At 33.9% G+C, this 22372-nt stretch overlaps 2 protein-coding genes and 1 long non-coding RNA gene across 4 annotated transcripts in view; all 3 read left to right on the top strand.

Moving 5' to 3' along the window:
- The window catches only part of LOC103935063 (exosome complex component RRP42-like), an 88826-nt gene extending 70208 nt beyond the window's left edge, over positions 1 to 18618 (top strand). Inside the window, exon 7 of one of the 2 annotated variants that reach the window (XM_048578224.1) lies at positions 18052 to 18618. In XM_048578224.1, coding sequence (XP_048434181.1) covers positions 18052 to 18153 — 102 coding nt within the window. In that variant the 3' untranslated portion in view covers positions 18154 to 18618. The remainder of the gene's footprint in view (positions 1 to 18051) is intronic. The other variant, XM_048578225.1, reaches the window with a different exon arrangement.
- On the top strand, positions 569 to 1684 carry LOC125474447. Its single transcript, XR_007256008.1, has 2 exons — positions 569 to 915; positions 1418 to 1684. It is a non-coding gene; the product is annotated as an uncharacterized LOC125474447 (long non-coding RNA).
- Positions 18619 to 20284: 1666 nt separating the features above from the next.
- Positions 20285 to 21158, top strand: LOC125474543 (exosome complex exonuclease RRP42-like). The gene is made up of 4 exons (XM_048578470.1): positions 20285 to 20301; positions 20419 to 20585; positions 20677 to 20801; positions 21063 to 21158. The coding sequence occupies exons 1-4, from the start codon at positions 20285 to 20287 to the stop codon at positions 21156 to 21158; spliced, it is 405 nt and encodes a 134-aa protein (XP_048434427.1).
- The last annotated feature ends 1214 nt before the right edge of the window (positions 21159 to 22372 follow it).

Below are 22372 nucleotides of genomic sequence, written 5' to 3'. Positions count from 1 at the left end.
TCAATGATATTTTTGTAGGTCCTTTGAATTCAACAGGAAGAGGAAGAATTGCAACAGGGGGTGAGGTTGGGGTAGGAGAGAGCCGGAAAGGTTGCTGGGTTGTGAGACCACTAAGTTCAATGATTCAAGAGCTGTCAAGTTCCCAAGAGATAAGGTTATGAGACCACTAAGAGTGTTGTTGGAGAGGTTCAGCAAATGAAGGCCTCTTAATTTCCCAATGATACCTGCTGGAATCTCTCCTTCAAGTCTATTGCTTGATAGATATTACAACCCGTCTATAATTTTACTGTATTTTATTTTTTGAAAAATGTTTAAATGATCAAAATGCTCTTAGATGGTAATGTGTCTATTTTTATTTATTTAGTATTCAGGACACGTATGAAATATTAATTAGTATATTACTCGTCATTACAAACAATTGAGTACATGGTAGCGAAAATTAGAACTTGAACCAGGAAGATTTTAAAAAACAAGTATCAATCATTTTATTCAAAGTGGAGGAAAAAGATAATATCACTGGATGTAAAATATTAATGATAGAATAAAATAATAATAAAATAAGAAAGAGAGGAAGGGTGGAAAACCATCGAGAAAAGAAAGAAGGGAAAACGGAAGGGAAGAGGCCATTTTCTTCTTCTTCCTCCTTTGCTCACTTCACCCCTTGCAAACTATTTTCAACATAACTTCCTCATACGATAATGAAATCACACGAGGCCGGAAGCTATACTTTCGTATCACAGCCGTCTTCAATCTGATACCATACCCACCCTTTGAAAACGGGTGTACAAAGAAAACGAGGCCCAAACATATGGACGTTTTTCCGGCGACTTTCCTCCGATTTCGGCCGACCCCGCTGGAACCTGGCCTCGACCCAAGTGAAAATAATGATTCTTTCCCCGTGGGCTCTCCTATAGCGTAAGTTTTTCCCAAGGTCTTAACTTTCAGTTTTGGGATCAGTTCTTGAATTTGAATTTGAATTTGGTATTCTGTATGAATATTTGAGATGATACTCGTTGTATAGTTTAGGAGTTGAATCGAACTGGGCAATAAGGATTGGTTGCATATTTAGGGAAGAACCTTGAAATCCTAACATTAACTTGGTTCTCTTTAGAAATGTAAGAGTTGGGTTTGTTTTATAAGTATTAATGTTATTCCAGAATCGAGGCCAGATATATTTGAATATTTTGTGTGCCATATTTGTCCTACCCTTGAAGAACATTGCTGAATTTGTATGTGTTGTAGCCTAGGTTTGTGTAGATAATTAGAGTTCTAAAACTACTGAGTGGTTCTATATTTTTCCATGGCATTGTCAGATGCTGATGCTAAATACTTGATTGGACAATGCTATTACCAGAGCAGTATATCACTCTTGGTTTTGGTCATTGATTTATTGGTGGTTCTTTATTCGTTCTTTCAGCGGATGAAGAGCTTAAGACCGCTAGGAATTTATATTTTATTTTGAGGCACTTGGATAAACAGTTTGGTTTTCTATGTTAATTATTAAGAATCATTGATATGGTTTGGCTTGTACTAGTTACGAATAATTATTCGAATGTTATCGTTTAGGGATTGCATGTTATTCTATGGCCTGAGAACTAGTTCCTTGATATCAAACATTATACCTATTCTCTAGTTGAATATGACTATGTTCTGAATTCAAGACCAATTTAATATGGCGGGTCAAGTTCTTGTGGTTTGTTTGGCATGCTTATTTGATAAACTAGTGCAAATAAATGTTATCAAATTTAGTGAAGTTATAAATATACTGGATTCTATGTGAGGTGGTTGTTTTCAAACTATTATATGCTAAATACATAACTACTTATACAGAGAAAATGTAGACAGCTAGTTTTATCTGCCTATGTATCAAATTATACGTATCTTCCTCACTCAATTTCATTATATACTCCAATTGGATTAGTTCTAACGAACCATTTTATTTGCTATAACTAGTCCAGCTAGTTATTATTAGATTATAGTTATATTATTGCTTTTATATGTACTATTGGGTTTGTATTTTGGTATACAATTTGAAAGGGGTATGCTTATAGTAGTTGATTACAATTTATCTAAAGTATATTGGTTAGTAATGTCATGGCTGGTATAGATATCAATAGGACAGATCCAATGTGGTGTGATTACTATTCGATTAAGTTCTTCGCCTTTACACGTATCATGTTGTTTGCTTAAATGGTAGAATGATGCCCCATTAAACATAAATATCTATACGCATGCCTATACTGAAACCAAAATCAAGTTGATGATTCACGTTCTGAAGCTATATGTATATATGTCTCATTTGCCTAGACAAGCTATACAGAGAAAGCATACAGTTTTTAATAGTTATTCTGATTACATGTATGTAGTAATGTCTTGCAGTAGTCATAGGAGTTTATTGAACTGGTGAACTACGAATGGCTTGATCCCTTCTTAGGGTACGTAGGCAGTCTAACGCTAAAGTTAGATGCAGCCATAAAATGAAAGAAAATGACTGCATGGTTAAATCATTGATTGTGTTGTGGTCTTGTCTCAGAGGCGAGACATGATAGATAAATAGGAATGTGGTGATGTCACGTGTCGATCTTACACGTATGTCGGGATCAGGGTGTGATAATAGATCTATAAGTCTCAGAAGATAAGGGGTCTTCAAATATTTCAACTCAACCCCTTTGGCAAGAATTGTGATCTTGTATTGATAGATATAAGTGGCATTAGTTGCGTTGGTCGAAGATACTTCAAAATAAGTTTGATTGGTTTCATTAACAAATTTCATGAAATTCCAGTTCTCCAGGTGGTTAGAGGGCAACATACCGGAAAAACCATTGTGAGATAGATCAATGATGCACAAGTTTGGGAACTCATGGTTAGTTGCAAGGTTCCCAATTATTCCATGAAATTCATTATGACCCAAAATGAGAGCCTTTAACGCTGGTAATTCCTCCAACTGAGTGCAACGGGCCAAAAATCTACCATCCTCAAACTATTTTTATTTGGACATAGTTGAGGAGTATCTCCGTCAAAAGAATTGTTCGGCAAGTTGAGTACTTTCAAAGAACTGGAGTTCCCAAACACTGTGGAAGCATACCACTTAGGTGGCTGTTAGCCAAATCAAGAACTTGTAGATTCATGCTGCAGAATAGTGGTAAGATCTCTCCATTATAATCATTGTTTGCAACATCATAAGTCATGATTGATTGGGGTGGAATTGGCAGTGAACCTTGTAACAAGTTGGACGTCATTTCAAAAAACAACATATGTTTCCATGGAAGAATGAGCGGGTTCTGGTCAAATGACTCGATGCCCGTTTAGAAGTTATTCGATAGACCCAAATTCAACATTCTCTAGATGCAATCCAGAACCATTTTGGTATTTGGCCATAAATATTGTTGTCAGAAAGGTTAAGATTGTATAACTCGTCCTGGTTTTGGAAAAACTCAGTAAACTTTGTTAAGTTGCATGAATCCAACCACAGAAGTTGACACTTTGGAAGAGTAGCATTCAAATTGGGTTTAATTTGCAGAGAAAATTAGTTGAACGATAACCGAAGTGCCTTTAAACTTTTGAGGTTGGAAGGCTGATCAAATTCAACTAATCCATATCAGTTAATTGGGTCAAATTCCTTGTAACCCAAGGTGGGATTTAACCAGTTTGTTCATTAGAACCCAAGTCTAGTTCTGTAAGTGGAGACAAGTTAGTAAGAAAACATGGGAATTTTCCCGTTAAGTTGGTATGCGCAAGGCCCAAATGATCAAGTTTGGTTAGCTTTCCAACCCAGGACCTGGAATAATCAGATGCTAACGATTGGTCTGTCTTTGTGAAATGTCTTTTCCAGGCCAATACAAGCGACCATAAAATGAAGAAATGTTAAGGTAAAGAGCTGAGTTAGGTATCTGAGTGTAGATGGAACATTGGGATCAAAATTAAAATAGTAGATGCCAAATATAGTTAAGAACGAAGATTTCCGATGACAAACTGAAGTGGTTATCTGAGAGATCAAGCCTCTGCAAGTGCACAAGTCGGAAGAGGCTACTGTTGTAGTTGATAAAACCATAGAGACAGCTGCTGCAGAGTTCAAGGCCAATGACGTGGCCAGACTCTTTATCGCACTCAACACCATCACACGAATAACAGTTACTCTGATGAATGATGAAGTTTCCATTTTAAAGTTGTAAAAAAAAAAAAAAAAAAAAAAAAAATTAAAACGGTAGTTGGAGCTCTCATCGGAGTCGGTTCCTTTCCCCACCTCTTCCATACCATCTCCCTTCTGACGCTACGCTGAACTCATGTTCCACTAATACTTTTCCACTAATTCATATTGCTAAAATGCTAATCTATCTACCTTTGGTAAAGTCTTGAACCAAATTATACGCCCTTGACTATAACGACAAACACTAATCCCTTGAGAGTGTTAGTCCTACTGATTAATTAAGTCTTATAGTCTTGAATCATATTTTCTCGATGAATGATGAAATTTTGAAAAATGACAACTTTTTTCGTCATCGTGGGGAAGTTTCTGAGTCCGTACAAGGAAAAATAATTGAGTAGCATCGAGTAACAGCAAAATTAAACAATATACAAAAAGTAAATTTTGACCATTGCCACTCCATTACCATGGCAATTTGTTTTATGTTTAAAGGGAAGTCTATGGCTCTTCATGAACTGTCTGCCACCTTATATTTTTAGCACAATGTTTAATAATGTTGGCACAAGAATTGATTAAACTGTGAGGTGACAGCGAGTTTATTAAAAGTCTCATTTTTGAGAGAGTCTCCTTAGCATTTCCCTCCCATAATTGTGGAGAATCAACGTTATTCATGTTAGTCGAACTTAAAATATTTTACAAGTGAAGAAAGATTTTTAAAGTAAGAAAGGCAATCTATCGATCTGTGCCCCTTGGAAGGGATGTATAAACCATTTGGATCTTATTGACCAAATAAGCGATCTATATTGAACAAAATTTGTTGAAAGTACATTTGATTTTTCCCTCCTCTTCCATCTCCCTTCTAGTCGTATGCATAATGCATGGACTCTTCCATTAATTTCTTTGGTGTTTATCAAGCTGAACTCATGTTCCACTCATACTTTTCCATTAATTCATATTGCTAAAATGCTAATCCATCTACCTTTGGTTTCTCCCACTTTTCAGGCTTAAAGTCTTTGTTGGAACCAAATTACACACCTTTGACTGTCACCACAAACATTCTCCTCAATAACATTAATAATTATTTACCTTTGTTTTGTACCAGTTTTAAGGCTTGAACCAAATTACACGCCCTTGACTATCATCACAAACATTCTCGTCAAGGGATTAGTGTTTGTCCCACTATTAATTAAGACTTATACTCTTGAACCATATTTTTGCTCAACTCGATGAATGATGAAATTTGAAAAATAATAACTTTTTTCATCATCGTGGCAAAGTGTCTGTATCTATACAAAGAAAAAAACAATTGAGTAACATCGAGAAATAGCAAAATTAAATAAGCTAATTTTTAACTATGCCTCCTAAAACTTTATTTTGATCTCGTTTTGCCCATTGTAACTAAAAACTTGCACTTTACTATCTGAAACTCAGAATTCGTTCCGTTTTGACTTGTGGACTATTTCTTCCTTTTAAACTTATAGGATGCCTTCTAAAACATATGTGGGACCCAACACCCAATAAGTCTATGCCACATGTGCAATAAATTTGATTATAAATTTCCACTATACGTTAACATATATTCAACAATCAGACGATATTATGTTTAAAAGAAATTAAAGAGATGAAAATATATAAATGAAATTGATTAGCCTGGTGCACACAAATCAACCACATAAGAAATTAACAGATCTAAGACAACGTGGAGCGAATTTTGAGTTTTATCGAAACGACTTTCAAGTTTCAGGAGGTAAATGGAATCAAAATCGAGTTCGAGGGGGCAAAGTGGAGTGACTTTTGAGTTTCAGGGAAAAAAAGTTGCTACTTTTGAATTATATGAAGCAAAGTGAGACGAAATCGAGTTCCAGAGTCGTAACTAAAAATAAACCATTAAATAATGTGCCAAAAAAACAAATAAATAAAAAAAAACTTCTATCACCGCCACTCCATTATCAAGGCAATTTGGTTTATAATTAAAGGGAAGTCTATGGCTCTCCCATAATTGTAGAGAAATCAACGTCATTCATGTTAGTCGAACATGTAATCTTTTTTAAGTGAAAGAAAGATTTTCAAAGTAAGAAGGGCAATCTCACTAGGACCTATGATACTATAGTGTTTGTGCTTGAGTGGACTAAAAATTTGTATGAGCTCCTGAGGTTGTTGCAACACTCAAGGGTTTTGGGCTAAGACTGATTAAGCATGCTCAAGGAGGAATGACCAAAAGTGCATTTTCTATCCTAAAATTACAGTTTAGAGAAAGCTCAAAAGCTAGTAATTCTAAGGAGATGAAGTTTTGGAAGAACTATGATAAGAAATGTAGTTTTAAGACTAGTGACAATTTGGTGAATTGTGAAACACAATGGTAACAGGCAAGGCACAAAAAGAGGCTTGTAAAACCTGCAACAAACTGCACTTTGGTGAATGTTGGTATAAAGGCAAAGCCAAGTGCAAAGCCCCGAATTAAAGTTATAATAAAAATATTGTTTGCCTTGTTTAAGGTTGGGAAATTACCTATAGTCTTGTGGGAACCAAAAATTACTTCTCCACTAAACAATCCATTAGCATGCTAAACATGAGGAGTGGAGTTACAATCAAGCAACATAATACCCACTCCATGGAACATGGAGAAATACAAGGAAATTGGGACTTGGAGCCCAAGAATTTTATGCCTATAAAGGACCTAGAATCCCACTAGAATGAGGGAAAAAAGGAGGTATGAGATTGTTCTATGTGTTACAAACATAGTGAACAAACATCACTCGAGTTTCGGAGTGTTTTCTTGCAAGTCCCTCCGCTCTCATTGATGACAAGTAAAGATAGTGTCTAAGCTTCTCAACAAGGCTACAATATTATTGTTGGAGGTATATAATATTGTGCACACCAAAATCTTACAACATTAAAATTAACCATGTTAAATTCTGCAACCATATATAATATTGTGCACACCAAAAAATATGTATTAATTTTGAACGTATCTTAAGATTGGGGCGTGAGAAAAATTGTATGTGCAAATGAAGAACAATGAATGATGTTGTCGAGGAAAAAACAGACAATACAAGGTATAGAAAACAAGTTAAATCACGAAGATTCCATGACTTTTTTTTTCTTGATGATTCAATTGTTTTTCGCTCCCGTGTAATAAAAGGAATAGGAACTGAACTCCATTCATAGGCACAACTCCTCATTGCTTTCTTTCGATAAGCTTAAAGCTAGGTGAGTGGTTACAAATAATGTTGATCTTTAAAGAAAAATAAAAACATTAGACCCTAAGCTATAAAATTAAAATTTTCGTTGGAGATGACTCTTATGCCAACAATTTTTTCATCTTAAATGTACCCATTCATATAATTTTCAATTTTTTTTTAATCTTAAATGTACCCATTCTTAAATATACCAATTTGTTATATGTAAAATGTACCCTTTTTTAATATAAAATGTACCCAATTTTAAATATAAAATCTATTCAAAATTTTTTAATCCATTTTTAAACTTATATGGGTACATTCTTTTTCGTTGATTTAAGAATGTATCAATGTCAAGTTTAATCGAAGAAATGTACTAATGTTATTAAGCCTAATATCTTCTTCTTTCTGTGTTTTGAAGAATGTACTCATGTTTTGGTACAATAATTTTTTTGTTGTTAATTTTGATAAATGTACCCATACACACACGCGCACACACAATATATAAGAGAGAGAGAGAGAGTATAATTTATATTTTATTATTTTTAATCCCACAAATTATGAATTTTATTTAAAATCTCATTAATATAAACAAATACAAATTTAAAATTTTAATTAAAAAAATATAGTAACTTACACTATTACATTAATGTTAGGAACTTCGATAAAAACTAAAAACACACAAGGTTTCAATCAAAGAATATTGCTAGGAACCGCATCCAAAGTGTTCATTTTTTTAAACTTTATCTATAAAATTAATCATGTTATATCTTGCAATATATAATTAATATTGTGCACACCCAAAAATATGTGTAAGTGCTGAATATGATATTAGCTAGCTTCGAAAGACTTCCATCGATTCGTCGGCCTGTCACTTTGAATACATGGTTAGCTCGACAAGAAAGTTTATGTTGATGATCAGTGGCTTATAATCTGGTTCACGAGACCTCATCCCTGTGATTAGTGGAACAAAAGTTACTTTGTTTATGAAAGAGATAGGAGCCTCAGTGACATTTTTTTTAGTAGGAGTGACAATTAATTGATTCTTATGCGTGCAAAGCTCGAGAAATAAAATACTAAACCTAAATTGAAGGCTAAATTAATTAATATTCACGTACTATTGAATAAATTGTGTGTATATATTGTAAATCCTACTACATGGAAGAACTTCAACTCATGTAATTAACATGAGATAAGTAAGTATAACGACAAATAAATTGAGGTATGGAGTATATATACACAGAATTAGAACCTGTATTAAAAAGATAAATAAGCATTGAGATGAGTCACATATGCAAACGACGACTTGACTGCAAGTCTTCAAGTGATTTTATCTGCTCAAAGTATTATGTTCACATTCTTTAAGATCAAACGAGCATACAGATAAAACTAAACAATCGAGTTTGTAAATTATTACATGCAAACGATGAATGACTTCTAATCTTCAAGTGATGGGGATGGGCTGATTTTATCAAACGATGACTTGACTTCAAGTCTTAAAGCGATGGTCTGAGCAAATTATTATGTTCACGATCACCACCCATTTCTCCACCGTCTTGACTTCTTGTATGTTTAGGATCACTATTTTTTTGGATTCTTTTGTAGTCCATAGTTCCCGTAGCTCATTGAAAGAAACAACTTTGTATATACTGTCTACAAAAAAAGGGACGTCGATTTCTCCACCTTTAATTATGTAAGATCCTAAGCATATTTAATTCGGACATAAAAATAAATAAAAACAAAACATACATCATAGTAGATGCCAATATAGTTAAGAAACGAAGATTTCCGATGACAAACTGAAGTGGTTATCTGAGAGATCAAGCCTCTGCAAGTGCACAAGTCGGAAGAGGCTACTGTTGTAGTTGATAAAACCATAGAGACAGCTGCTGCCGAGTTCAAGGCCAATGACGTGGCCAGACTCTTTATCGCACTCAACACCATCACACGAACAACAGTTACTCTGATGAATGATGAAGTTTCCATTTTAAAGTTGTAAAAAATAAAAATAAAAAATAAAAATGAAAACGGTAGTTGGAGCTCTCATCGGAGTCGGTTCCTTTCCCCACCTCTTCCATACCATCTCCCTTCTGACGCTAGGCTGAACTCATGTTCCACTAATACTTTTCCACTAATTCATCTTGCTAAAATGCTAATCTATCTACCTTTGGTAAAGTCTTGAACCAAATTATACGACCTTGACTATAACGACAAACACTAATCCCTTGAGAGTGTTAGTCCTACTGATTAATTAAGTCTTATAGTCTTGAATCATATTTGCTCGATGAATGATGAAATTTTGAAAATGACAACTTTTTTCGTCATCGTGGGGAAGTTTCTGAGTCCATACAAGGGAAAAATAGTTGAGTAGCATCGAGTAACAGCAAAATTAAACAATATACAAAAAGTAAATTTTGACCACCGCCACTCCATTACCATGGCAATTTTGTTTTATGTTAAAGGGAAGTCTATGGCTCTCACATAAGAGAAATGCTAAGTGAAGTCGATGGACCTTCATGAACTGTCTGCCACCTTATATTTTTAGCACAATGTTTTATAATATTGGCACGGGAATTGATTAAACTGTGAGGTGACAGAGAGTTTATTAAAAGTCCCATTTTTGAGAGAGTTTCTTTAGCATTTCCCTCCCATAATTGTGGAGAATCAACGCCATTCATGTTAGTCGAACTTAAAATATTTTACAAGTGAAGAAAGATTTTTAAAGTAAGAAAGGCAATCTATCGATCTGTACCCCTTGGAAGGGATGTATAAACCATTTGGATCTTATTAACCAAGTCGGCGATCTATATTGAACAAAATTTGTTGAAAGTATATTTGATTTCCCCTCCTCTTCCATCTCCCTTCTAGTCGTATGCATAATGCATGGACTCTTCCATTAATTTCTTTGGTGTTTATCAAGCTGAACTCATGTTCCGCTCATACTTTTCCATTAATTCATATTGCTAAAATGCTAATCCATCTACCTTTGGTTTCTCCCACTTTTCAAGCTTAAAGTCTTTGTTGGAACCAAATTACACACCCTTGACTGTCACCAGAAACATTCTCCTCAATAACATTAATAATTATTTACCTTTGTTTTGTGCCAGTTTTAAGGCTTGAACCAAATTACACGCCCTTGACTATCATCACAAACATTCTCGTCAAGGGATTAGTGTTTGTCCCACTATTAATTAAGACTTATACTCTTGAACCATATTTTTGCTCAACTCGATGAATGATGAAATTTGAAAAATAATAACTTTTTCGTCATCGTGGCAAAGTGTTTGTATCTATACAAAGAAAAAAACAATTGAGTAACATCGAGAAATAGCAAAATTAAATAAGCTCATTTTTAACTATGTCTCCTAAAACTTTATTTTGATCTCGTTTTGCCCATTGTAACTAAAAACTTGCACTTTACTATCTGAAACTCAGAATTCGTTCCACTTTGACTTGTGGGCTATTTCTTCCTTTTAAACTTATAGGATGCCTTCTAAAATATATGTGGGACCCAACACCCAATAAATCTATGTCACATGTGCAATAAATTTGATTATAAATTTCCACTATACGTTAACATATATTCAACAATCAGACAATATTATGTTTAAAAGAAATTAAAGAGATGAAAAATATAAAAATGAAATTGATTAGCCTAGTGCACACAAATCAACCACATAAGAAATTAACAGATCTAAGACAACGTGGAGCGAATTATGAGTTTTATCGAAACGACTTTCAAGTTTCAGGAGGTAAAATGGAATCAAAATCGAGTTCGAGGGGGCAAAGTGGAGTGACTTTTGAGTTTCAGGGAACAAAGTTGCTACTTTTGAATTATATGAAGCAAAGTGAGATGAAATCGAGTTCCAAAGTCGTAACTAAAAATAAACCATTAAATAATTTGCCAAAAAATAAATAAATAAATAATAACTTCTATCACCGCCACTCCATTATCAAGGCAATTTGGTTTATAATTAAAGGGAAGTCTATGGCTCTCCCATAATTGTAGAGAAATCAACGTCATTCATGTTAGTCGAACATGTAATCTTTTTTAAGTGAAAGAAAGAATTTCAAAGTAAGAAGGGCAATCTCACTAGGACCTATGATAATATAGTGTTTGTGCTTGAGTGGACTAAAAATTTGTATGAGCTCCTGAGGTTGTTGCAACACTCAAGGGTTTTGGGCTAAGACTGATTAAGCATGCTCAAGGAGGAATGACCAAAAGTGCATTTTCTATCCTAAAATTACAGTCTAGAGAAAGCTCAAAAGCTAGTAATTCTAAGGAGATGAAGTTTTGGAAGAACTATGATAAGAAATGTAGTTTTAAGACTAGTGACAATTTGGTGAATTGTGAAACACAATGGTAACAGGGAAGGCACAAAAGAGGCTTGTAAAACCTGCAACAAACTGCACTTTGGTGAATGTTGGTATAAAGGCAAAGCCAAGTGCAAAGCCCCGTATTAAAGTTATAATAAAAATATTGTTTGCCTTGTTTTAAGGTTGGGAAATTACCTATAGTCTTGTGGGACCCAAAAATTACTTCTCCACTAAATAAGCCATTAGCATGCTAAACATGAGGAGTGGAGTTACAATCAAGCAACATAATACCCACCCCATAGAACATGGAGAAATACAAGGAAACTGGGACTTGGAGCCCAAGAATTTTATGCCTATTATAAAGGACCTAGAATCCCACTAGAATGAGGGAAAAAAGGAGGTATGAGATCGTTCTATGTTTTACAAACGTAGTGAACAAACATCAACTCGAGTTTCGGAGTGTTTTTCTTGCAAGTCCATCCGTTCTCATTGATGACAAGTGAAGATAGTGTCTAAGCTTCTCAACAAGGCTACAATATTATTGTTGGAGGAGACGAAATTTTTCGCTCCAATAGTTGGCACCGTTTGTGGGAAACGTACAAAGAGCCGTATGGAGAAGTACTAATATACACTTAACCTAAGGGTATGATAAGAGGTATGGCTTGTCATAAGTGTTATACCCTTCTATATGTCTTATCATGAATGGATAAGACCATTCATACAAGTCTCACAACTCTTTCGAAAATGTATGATGAAATCTATAAAAGGAAATCATTCCTCTAGACAAATTATTCAACGTGAAACAAATTCTCTTCTTCCCTTTGATATGTTATTTCCTTATCGGCACTACAACATAGTAATCAATAACCTTACAACATTAAAATTAATCATGTTAAATTCTGCAACCATAAATAATACTGTGTGCACCAAAAAATATGTATTAATTTTGAATGTATCTTAAGATTGGGGCGTGAGAAAAAGTGTATGTGCAAATGAAGAACAATGAATGACGTTGTCGAGGAAAAAACAAACAATACAAGGTAAATCACGAAGATTCCATGACTTTTTTTTTTTCTTGATGATTAAATTGTTTTTCGCTCCCGTGTAATAAATTAAACCCTCTTTTTGACAATTGTAGTATAAGTATAAGTAGAGATCGTTCTGGACCGGGGATTAGGAGGGATTGTTAATCACTTGGATTTTGACTCAAAAACGTAAAAACAATATAAAACACTAAACTAGACTCAAAGAATGTGAAACTAAACGTTAAAACATTAAGACAAACCAAAAGACTCAAAATTCTTTAAAAACACAAACTAAATTGATTTCTAACTAATTTGACAATAAAGTAAAGGGGGGATTGTGTTTGGACGAGATTAAATTAAATGGACAAATTGTAATTAAAGGCAAAACGTAAATATGAATGAGATGAAAATATGGATGATGGAATAGCCAAGGGGTTCTTCTCCACACATGTTACACTTGCATACAAGATTGATTCTCAGTTGGTCTTTCGATAAATTATGATTTCTCAACACCCCGGGTTAATTAGGTCCGCTTAAATTAACCGTCAAGTTTTCCTTAAGTTAATGAATTGGATGACATCATACGACAACCCAAAGCATTCTTCAAAAGTTCCTTACATGACATCATAATAAAGATACAATCAAAGATCATTACGTTCAATGAAAACTATAAATGTTGACGAGGCATTCGTTACTATGATTGCATGAAACTTATGCCAAGAATTTATTTAACGCGATTGTTTATAAGCAACCTCCACTACTTGTGAATATAAGTTCATAACGATTAGGTGAAACTCACTTATATTCTAGCGTCATATTCATGCATGAAAATTAAGCGCGCATTCTCAATAAACATACATAAATAAGTTATCAATCAAACGGTTAAACAAATTGAATCCACAACTTATGAAATTCCAACGAAAGTTAATCAATTCATATTGCAAACATAAACATAGTTTCGAATCACCCCTTAGCTAAAGGGGGTTTAGTTCCTCATAACTTTGAAATCAAAGAAACACCTAAACATTCCAACAACTCAACTTGAATTGTATGAACGTTAGGCACTCTTCTCTTCCGTACAAAACAAAGAGAATTGAATTTAAACATTGAAATCAAAGAAACACCTAAACATTCCAACAACTCAAACTTGAATTGTATGAACGTTTAGGCCCTCTTATCTTCCTCTTTATTGTAGCATAAGGTCTAGGGATAGTTGGTTGGGGGATGGAAGTGTGGAATGGAGTGGGGAGTGATGGAAATGGAAGATGGTTTTTGGATTCTAAGGGAGAGAAACTCACGGCTAGAGAGAAAGAATGGATGTGTTTGTGGAGTGTTGTGTTGTGAATGAGATGTTAAGTGAATGAATGGAAGTGTGGGATGAATTGAATGATGCAAATGAATGAAGTGTGTGTGGTTTATATAGGGAGAGAATGGATGGGAGAGCATGTGAATGATAGCTAGGAGAATGATTAAAGGGGTGTGAATGGTTGGAAATGCATGTGGGTGAATTGGTGGTGCAATGATGAAAGAATAAGTGCATGTGTGTGTTTTGTGTTGGAATGAATGTGGATGCATGATGAAGAGTTAATAAATAATGCATGTAGGGTTAGGAAATAAAATCATAACTTAAAGGGGGGATGATTAAAGGGTGTGTGAATGCATGTGTTGAATTGGTGGTTCAATGATGAAAGAATAAGTGCATGTGTGTGTGAATGGTGGTAGCTAGGGTGAATTATGATAAATGCATGTGGAATAAAGATGGAGAAGGTGGTGAAATGATGAAGTAGGAAGGTGGAAATGCATGTGAGATGTTCTTTGGAGAAAGGTGGATGAATGTGCATGTGAATTAAGTTGTGAAAGCATGTGGAATGTTTTAAATGGTTGAAATGTGTAGATGATTATGAGTATGATAAGTGATAAGTGTATGGTTATGATAAGTGATAAATGAATGATATGTGGTGATAAATGAATGATATGATAAATGAATGATATGTTAAGTAATAAATGAATGATATGTGGTGAGTGATAAGTGAATGGTTTGATAATTGATAAATGAATGATATGCTAAGTGATAAATGAATGATATGTTAAGTGATAAATGAATGATATGTTAAGTGATGATAAGTAATGATAGGTGGTTATGATAGTTTGGTCTTTAATTTCGTCCATTCCTTTTGCTCCAAATATAAGCTATCCAATCCAAGTCCGATTTTGCTCCAAAATGCTCCAAAAGGCATCATTTTGCATACCTTGCCCTTAGAACCTGAAAACACACAAAAGAAGCATAAAGGACTAAAATAACTAGAGAAACATAACGTAAATGCACGAGAACAAACCTTTTAAGTCGCATGAATATGCTCCTATCAAGGCTGTGTTGTTTGCTCTTGCCACACTTCTGGTTATTGAGCTTCGAAGGGCTGAGAAGGATCAACGGGGAGGAACAGGAACTGAACTCCATTCCGCATTGCTTTCTTTCGATAAGCTTAAAGCTAGGTGAGTGGTTACAAATAATGTTGATCTTTAAAGAAAAATAAAAACATTAGACCCTAAGCTATAAAATTAAAATTTTCGTTGAAGATGACTCTTATGCCAACAATTTTTTAATCTTAAATGTACCCATTCACATAATTTTCAATTTTTTTAATCTTAAATGTACCCATTCTTAAATATACCAATTTGTTATATGTAAGATGTACCCTTTTTTAATATAAAATGTACAAAAAAATTTCTATAAAATGTACCCAATTTTTAATATAAAATCTATTCAAAATTTTTTAATCCATTTTTAAACTTATATGGGTACATTCTTTTTCGTTGATTTAAGAATGTATCCATGTCAAGTTTAATCGAAGAAATGTACTAATGTTATTAAGCCTAATATCTTCTTCTTTCTGTATTTTGAAGAATGTACTCATGTTTTGGTACAATAATTTTTTTGTTGTTAATTTTGATAAATGTACCCATACACACACACACACACACAATATATAAGAGAGAGAGTATAATTTATATTTTATTATTTTTAATCCCACAAATTATGAATTTTATTTAAAATCTCATTGATATAAACAAATACAAATTTAAATTTTTAATTAAAAAAATATAGTAACCTACACTATTACATTAATGTCAGGAACTTCGATCAAAAACTAAAAACACACAAGGTTTCAATCAAAGAATATTGCTAGGAACCGCATCCAAAATGTTCCTTTTTTTAAACTTTATCTATAAAATTAATCATGTTAAATCTTGCAATATATAATTAATATTGTGCACACCCAAAAATATGTGTAAGTGCTGAATAGGATATTAGCTAGCTCCGAAAGACTTCCATCGATTTGTCGGCCTGTAACTTTGAATGCATGGTTAGCTTCACAAGAACGTTTATGTTGATGATCAGTGGCTTATAATCTGGTTCATGAGACCTCATGCCCGTGATTAGTGGAACAAAAGTCACTTTGTTTATGAAAATGATAGGAGCCTCAGTGACATTTTTATTAGTAGGAGTGACAATTAATTGATTGTTATGTGTGCAAAGCTCGAGAAAATAAAATACTAAACCTAAATTGAAGGCTAAATTAATTAATATTCACGTACTATTGAATAAATTGTGTGTATATATTGTAAATCCTACAACATGGAAGAACTTCAACTCATGTAATTAACATGAGATAAGTAAGTATAACGATAAATAAATTGAGGTATGGAGTGTGTGTGTGTGTGTGTGTGTGTGTATATATATATATACTGAATTAGGACTTGTATTAAAAAGATAAATAAGCGTTGAGATGAGTCACATATGCAAATAACGACTTGACTTCAAGTCTTCAAGTGATTTTATCTGCTCAAAGTATTATGTTCACATTCTTTAAGATCAAACAAACATACAGATAAAACTAAACCATCGAGTTTGTAAATTATTACATGCAAACGATGAATGACTTCTAGTCTTCAAGTGATGGGGATGGGCTGATTTTATCAAACGATGACTTGACTTCAAGTCTTAAAGCGATGGTCTGAGCAAATTATTATGTTCACGATCACCACCCATTTCTCCACCGTCTTGACTTCGTGTATGTTTAGGATCACTATTTTTTTGGATTCTTTTGTAGTCTATAGCTCCCGTATCTCATTGAAAGAAACAATTTTGTATATACTGTCTACAAAAAAAGGGACGTCGATTTCTCCACCTTTAATTATGTGAGATCCTAAGCATATTTAATTCGGACATAAAAATAAATAAAAGCAAAAGAATACATCATAATCCGAAAAAATAAGAGTCCTTTTGATGACCTAAATTTTTAGTTTTTAATTTTGAGAAATGAAGTTATTTAGTACTGCGGTTTAGTGATATTACTCTTTAATTGTAAATGAGAGATTTCAGACTCCAATTTCATGAATAACAAATTCATACCAATTTATTGTCCAACCCTTTTGGGAAATAATAACCACACACTTGTCTCTCCTATTACACACACGTCATTATATCTAATCAGTGCATTGAAAAGATGAAACAAAAACAACGACTAGGATTAAACAGATGTGTGTATGGTTAGAAAACTAGAGTGTTTACAACATTTCTCTTTGATTTTTAGTTTTCAATTTTCAGATTTCTTTTGAAGGATTGAATAAAGGAAATTTAATTGGTAATTGTTTTCAGTTTTAAACAGTGAACTAGTATTTATTAAAAACTATCTTTCCGCTGACTATCTAATGTGGACTTAGTGGTGCCTTGTTTATTGATTTTGCCATCATGTTTTGATGTTCCAAATGTTAGCATGTTTCTAGAGGATTCTCAAGATCAGGGCATGGCACTAATTCTCCCATTTTTTGAGCAGAGTGATTGAAATTGATAAGTTTCTTTAATGAGTAATCTATATTCTACCTTCAAGAGTTACATGTTTCAATTCGATCCTAGACAACGAGGCTTTAGTGAAAAATAAAGAAAAAAGAGTGCAAAATGATACTTTTTTTAACGCTTATAACGATTTTCAAAAGTTAGTGTTCGGTCAAATGTTTGAATCGAAAAGATTTTAGCAGATGAGGCGAGGAGGAAGACGGGGAGAGTGGAGGCAAGCAGCGCTGTGAGGGTTTTAGCGGTGAGAAAAACGATGTGGGAACTGGGAAGTATCTAGAGAAACGGTGGGTCAACAAATTGGAAATTTTTTTCAATATGCTTAGAACACAAGATAATTCATCATGTGTTTGTATACAAATAGTAAGATTTTTTGTATGAAAAATTAATAACATAAAAATTAAATTTTTTACCACTTATATAATAACACGTGATATATCACTTGTGTTACGGATACAAAAAAAAATTTCTCGACAAATTGAGTTAAAGTGCACTTAATTGTTGTTTCCAACTAAAGTGAAAAAACGAAAGGAAAAGAAACTGATGTTCCCAAAGGCTGCTTTGAGCGAAACAGGCATTCCAAGAGTAAATGTTGCAGCTGGTGCATCAGGCAGCAAGGCTAACTCGTTTTAGTGATGAGATAACAGTATTACTTGTATGAAAGTTTTTGTGACATTCTGCCTAGCATTTGCAATAATTATGACAAAGAAATAAAGTTCTGTATAAATTTTCTGAACGTAACGAAAATAATCACTTCATTTTGTTAAAATTTTAAACTGTTCCCCTCTTCATAATTGCTATGATTTTGAAAATAGACCCATCAGCGTTAATCTATCATAGTAGCCATATAATACCGTTTGGCGTAGACATGCAAAACTCGTAGTTTCAATTCACGGTCAGCATTAGTGTCAGTATCCTTGAATTCCATATCTGCCAGAATCTGCTCAGCATCATTGTCATACTCATTTCAAACTCTTGCGTCTTGAAATTATAGCCGCTTAATTCTGTCACAGAAGGTCCCTCTTCCACTAAACTCCTTAGTTTTTTTTCTCCAACGCTTCGGTCAACCTGAGTTTCTGCTGATAACATAACATAAAATTAAGCTTTAAACCAAATACATGATAAATAATACATAAGTATGTAAATATATATCATGTATAAAATGAATATTTAAGTGACAACAAATAATCTGTGGGGAAAAAACTTCTGGGCAATAAAGTTCACGGAGATACATTACCAATGCTTAAAGAAAGTCAGTCACTGAAATTCTAAAGACATGTAGAAGTAGATATGCGTATGTTTACAAATGCAATAATTGTGAAACAGAAAGTAACCATAAAATCATACCTTCCACTTTACCGACTTTGGTCTTGTCCTTAATCTGCTTTTTATTGGATGCCTTCTTTACAGCACCTGGGACCAACCCTTTGGCAACATCTGATGCAAAACAGAAGATCAGACATTTCCAGTCATGCGTAACCACATACGACAAAAATGAGATTGCCCAAGAGCTAAAAACTGCCTCAAGAATGTTGGTTGGTGTACCAGCAGTTGACTGCGACGATGATTTGGAAGTTGGATTCTTCTTTGATTCTTCACATCTGACTAAGAAAATTAAGAAACAAAATTAGACAAGAAGATATGGAACAAGCGCTTGATACCAACGTAGGTACAAAATATAATAAAAAATACCATACATGATTCCTGCAGAAAAGGCAGACACTTCTTTCAATGTAATCTCCACAAGCATGGGAAATTCTGCAGAGAAAGGAGAAACAGATGAGACAGACATTCTAATTAATTCAAATGACTTCACTATCCATGACAAACAGATGAAACAGGGCATTCGAAAACAATTCGTGGATCCTTTGAATATAAATTACCTAACAAAAGATCTTAAACTATTGATGCATCTTAAATCATAAATCATACACCAAAGCATAACTGCTTTCAGGCCTCAGCTAATATGGACTCAACGCGAACTAACCTTTCTTGATTTCATCAGACCCCTTAGCAAAAGCAAGAAGCTTCTCTCTGCTCTTTCCCATAACATGAGACATGTCCTAAGGGGATATCATGAAAACTATTAGTAATAATTTTTGCTTTTTATATAATTCGTGTGTGTATATCACGTGTGGCGTGTGGACATGCATTAATTAGAACACTGGTCTTACTGGGAGAGGAAAGTATGGAGAGTTCATATATATAGCTTTGTAATGATCAATACATTGTTGTCTGGTTTTCGTTCCAACATGTTCAGAAACTTCAGTCCAACTCCCAAATCCATACATTTCAATACCATAAACAGCAACATCAAAGAACAAGTGATAGTAGACAAAATTTATTAGTTGCACAGGAGAAAAAAAATAAGTTTATCATAATAATTGAAACAAGAAATCAGTTTTTTCAATACCTCGAGCAGTAGCATCTCTTCATCTACATTCCAGTCTGGAAAAATAAGTGGAAAAGCCAAATTGTTCTGTTTAAAAACCATAAAGTCCGCAAATGCATGCTTAATTAATAGTCCAAGCTATATTGAAAGCATCTCCTTGATATTTATGAAGTTAATTAGATCAGAAATGTATTTTCATATCATATGTTCAGAAATGGTGGGATTATCCATAGGAGAAAAGCATTTTATATAGGGTGGCATTACTCAGGACATTCGTTCTGATGGCCGAAAAAGATTGACTCCTCGGCCCATCAGTGTGAAAACTGGAGTTATTTCCCAGGTTAATATATGTCATATGTTTCACTAAAAATAATGGATTTTATTTTTTGGTGTGACATGAAATTTTACTTATTTTGTTATAATTTCCGTTCTTTGTGGCCGTTGCCCAGGCAAATGGTTTGGCAAGGGTCAGGTTGGGTGCTGCAGATGTCATTGCCAATGTGAAGGTATAACCACGGTCTTGATGTTAAGCGCATACTTACTTTTACATGCATTTATACTTATTGTAAAGCTGTTGTTTTTTTACTTCTGCAGGGTAGAGGGGGTGAGGAGCTGTCAGCAGAACTCTCTGTGGCTCTTCGACGTTGCCTGTTGGGTGGTAAAAGTGGATCTGGTCTGTTTTCTCTTTTGGCAATGGATTCTCGGTTGAGCGTATTTTAATCCAACTGCAGAGTTGAAAATGTAGGTGCCTTTGTTTGTCTCAGGTGCTGGAATTGATCTCTCCTCTCTGGTAGTTGTGGAAGGAAAGATCTGTTGGGATCTTTACATTGACGGCCTTGTTGTCAGTTCAGATGGGAATCTTCTAGATGCCCTAGGTGCTGCTATAAAGGTACTTGATTTTCTTTATACATTACTTATATAATGTCATTGAACATAAATAAATTAGTCTATCCTGATATTTCCTAGTTTGAGCTTAGTGCTCTTGCAAACCAGTCTTTATAACGATTCGTATCTTGTGATGTTCCCAAAGGCTCTAAAGTGTCTTCATAATTTCATTGTCTATCTTAATTTTTACACATTAAATTTAGTGTGACTAGCAAGGAACAAGAGTTAAAGTGCACTTAATTGTTGTTTCCTGAAAAAATGAAAGGAAAAGAAACTGATGTTCCCAAAGGCTGCTTTGAGCGATACGGGCATATACAGGCATCCCAAGAGTAAATGTTGCAGCTGGTGCATCAGGCGATGAGCTACCAGAGGTTGATGTAAGTGACGAGGAATTTCTGCACTTTGACACATCTAAGATCCCTGTCATGGTTACATTAACAAAGGTGACAAAATTTAACCATCCCTTCTGAAAGTTTAAATAGATAACCGTGGATAATCGTTCAAATGAATTGGATTTGGATATGAAAGTTCGGGGATATTTTGGATATGGGAAAAACTGTGAAAAATATTCGGTTATTGTTTTGGATATGGTTATAGAGGTCTCCAATCCATATCATTCCCTGAATCCGAACCGAATTATATATAATATAATAGTGTATATATATATATATATATAATTATATATAATAGTTGCACTATGTGAGAAAGAAAATTATATATAATAGTTATGGGGATGGATATAACATTTTCGTTCCCAAATCGAACCATTGTCATCCCTAAACCGGAAGAAAGAAAATAAAATTGGTCTTTTGAGAGTGGTGAACCATTTGGGATTGCTTTGAGGTTTGGGGGGAGGGTTGGACATTTGCCGGAGTAATGAATGATTTTGATTAATTTTTGTCGGAGAAATGATAAATAGGATTATTAACAGAGAATTGTTATTGCCCTTTAAAATTTCAAATTTTCTTTTTGGTGGTATCCACATGTTTTATGTATGGCATTTGAATCACATTAAAGAGGAAAGCTTGACTCCTTAAGATTGAGGAGGAGTAATTCCTTCATATGCTTTGTTATACCGATTTACAAAACTTCATGCATATAATCGAAATCGTGTATAAGGTAAATCATATTATAAAGGTCATAACTACAAAATAATAATAATAATAAACTATAAAATCTTTATAATGTGATTTATAATATGAACGGTTTTCACCAGGTGAACGAAGTTTTGTAAATCAGTAACAAAGTATGTTGAGAAGAAACTCCTCCTTAATCTCATCTATTGAGGAGCTAAGTTAATTTCTTACCTAAATAAAAATAATAATCAAATGGCACAACCAAACTCAAGGAAAAGGGTTTCAGGAAGCTAAGCAACTTTTTCCATTGGACTCTCCTTCTGCAATGAGGATGGAGATGTGGGTTATTTTATTTCCAAGTTTGTTAAGGACACGTTTGCTTTCTTGTATTCAAATTTCAATTTCATCTCTAAATAAAAAGCCAAGCCTAAAGTGAATACTGTTTTAGGGGTCACAAGCTTCACTAAAAATAAGTGGACAAAAATGCCTCCAAAATAAT

The sequence above is a fragment of a genome, unplaced genomic scaffold, assembly GCF_019419815.1.
Source record: "Pyrus x bretschneideri cultivar Hongxiangsu unplaced genomic scaffold, Pyrus_bretschneideri_v1 Contig12, whole genome shotgun sequence".
Taxonomy (NCBI): domain Eukaryota; kingdom Viridiplantae; phylum Streptophyta; class Magnoliopsida; order Rosales; family Rosaceae; genus Pyrus; species Pyrus x bretschneideri.
This window is presented reverse-complemented; position numbering and strand designations above follow the sequence as displayed.

Bases quoted from the DNA above. Each gene is read 5' to 3' on its own strand.
- LOC125474543 (XM_048578470.1), top strand. The intron at 20,586-20,676 runs GTCTGTTTTCTC...TGTTTGTCTCAG, and splicing joins GGGTGGTAAAAGTGGATCTG to GTGCTGGAATTGATCTCTCC. The intron at 20,802-21,062 runs GTACTTGATTTT...AAAAAATGAAAG, and splicing joins CCCTAGGTGCTGCTATAAAG to GAAAAGAAACTGATGTTCCC.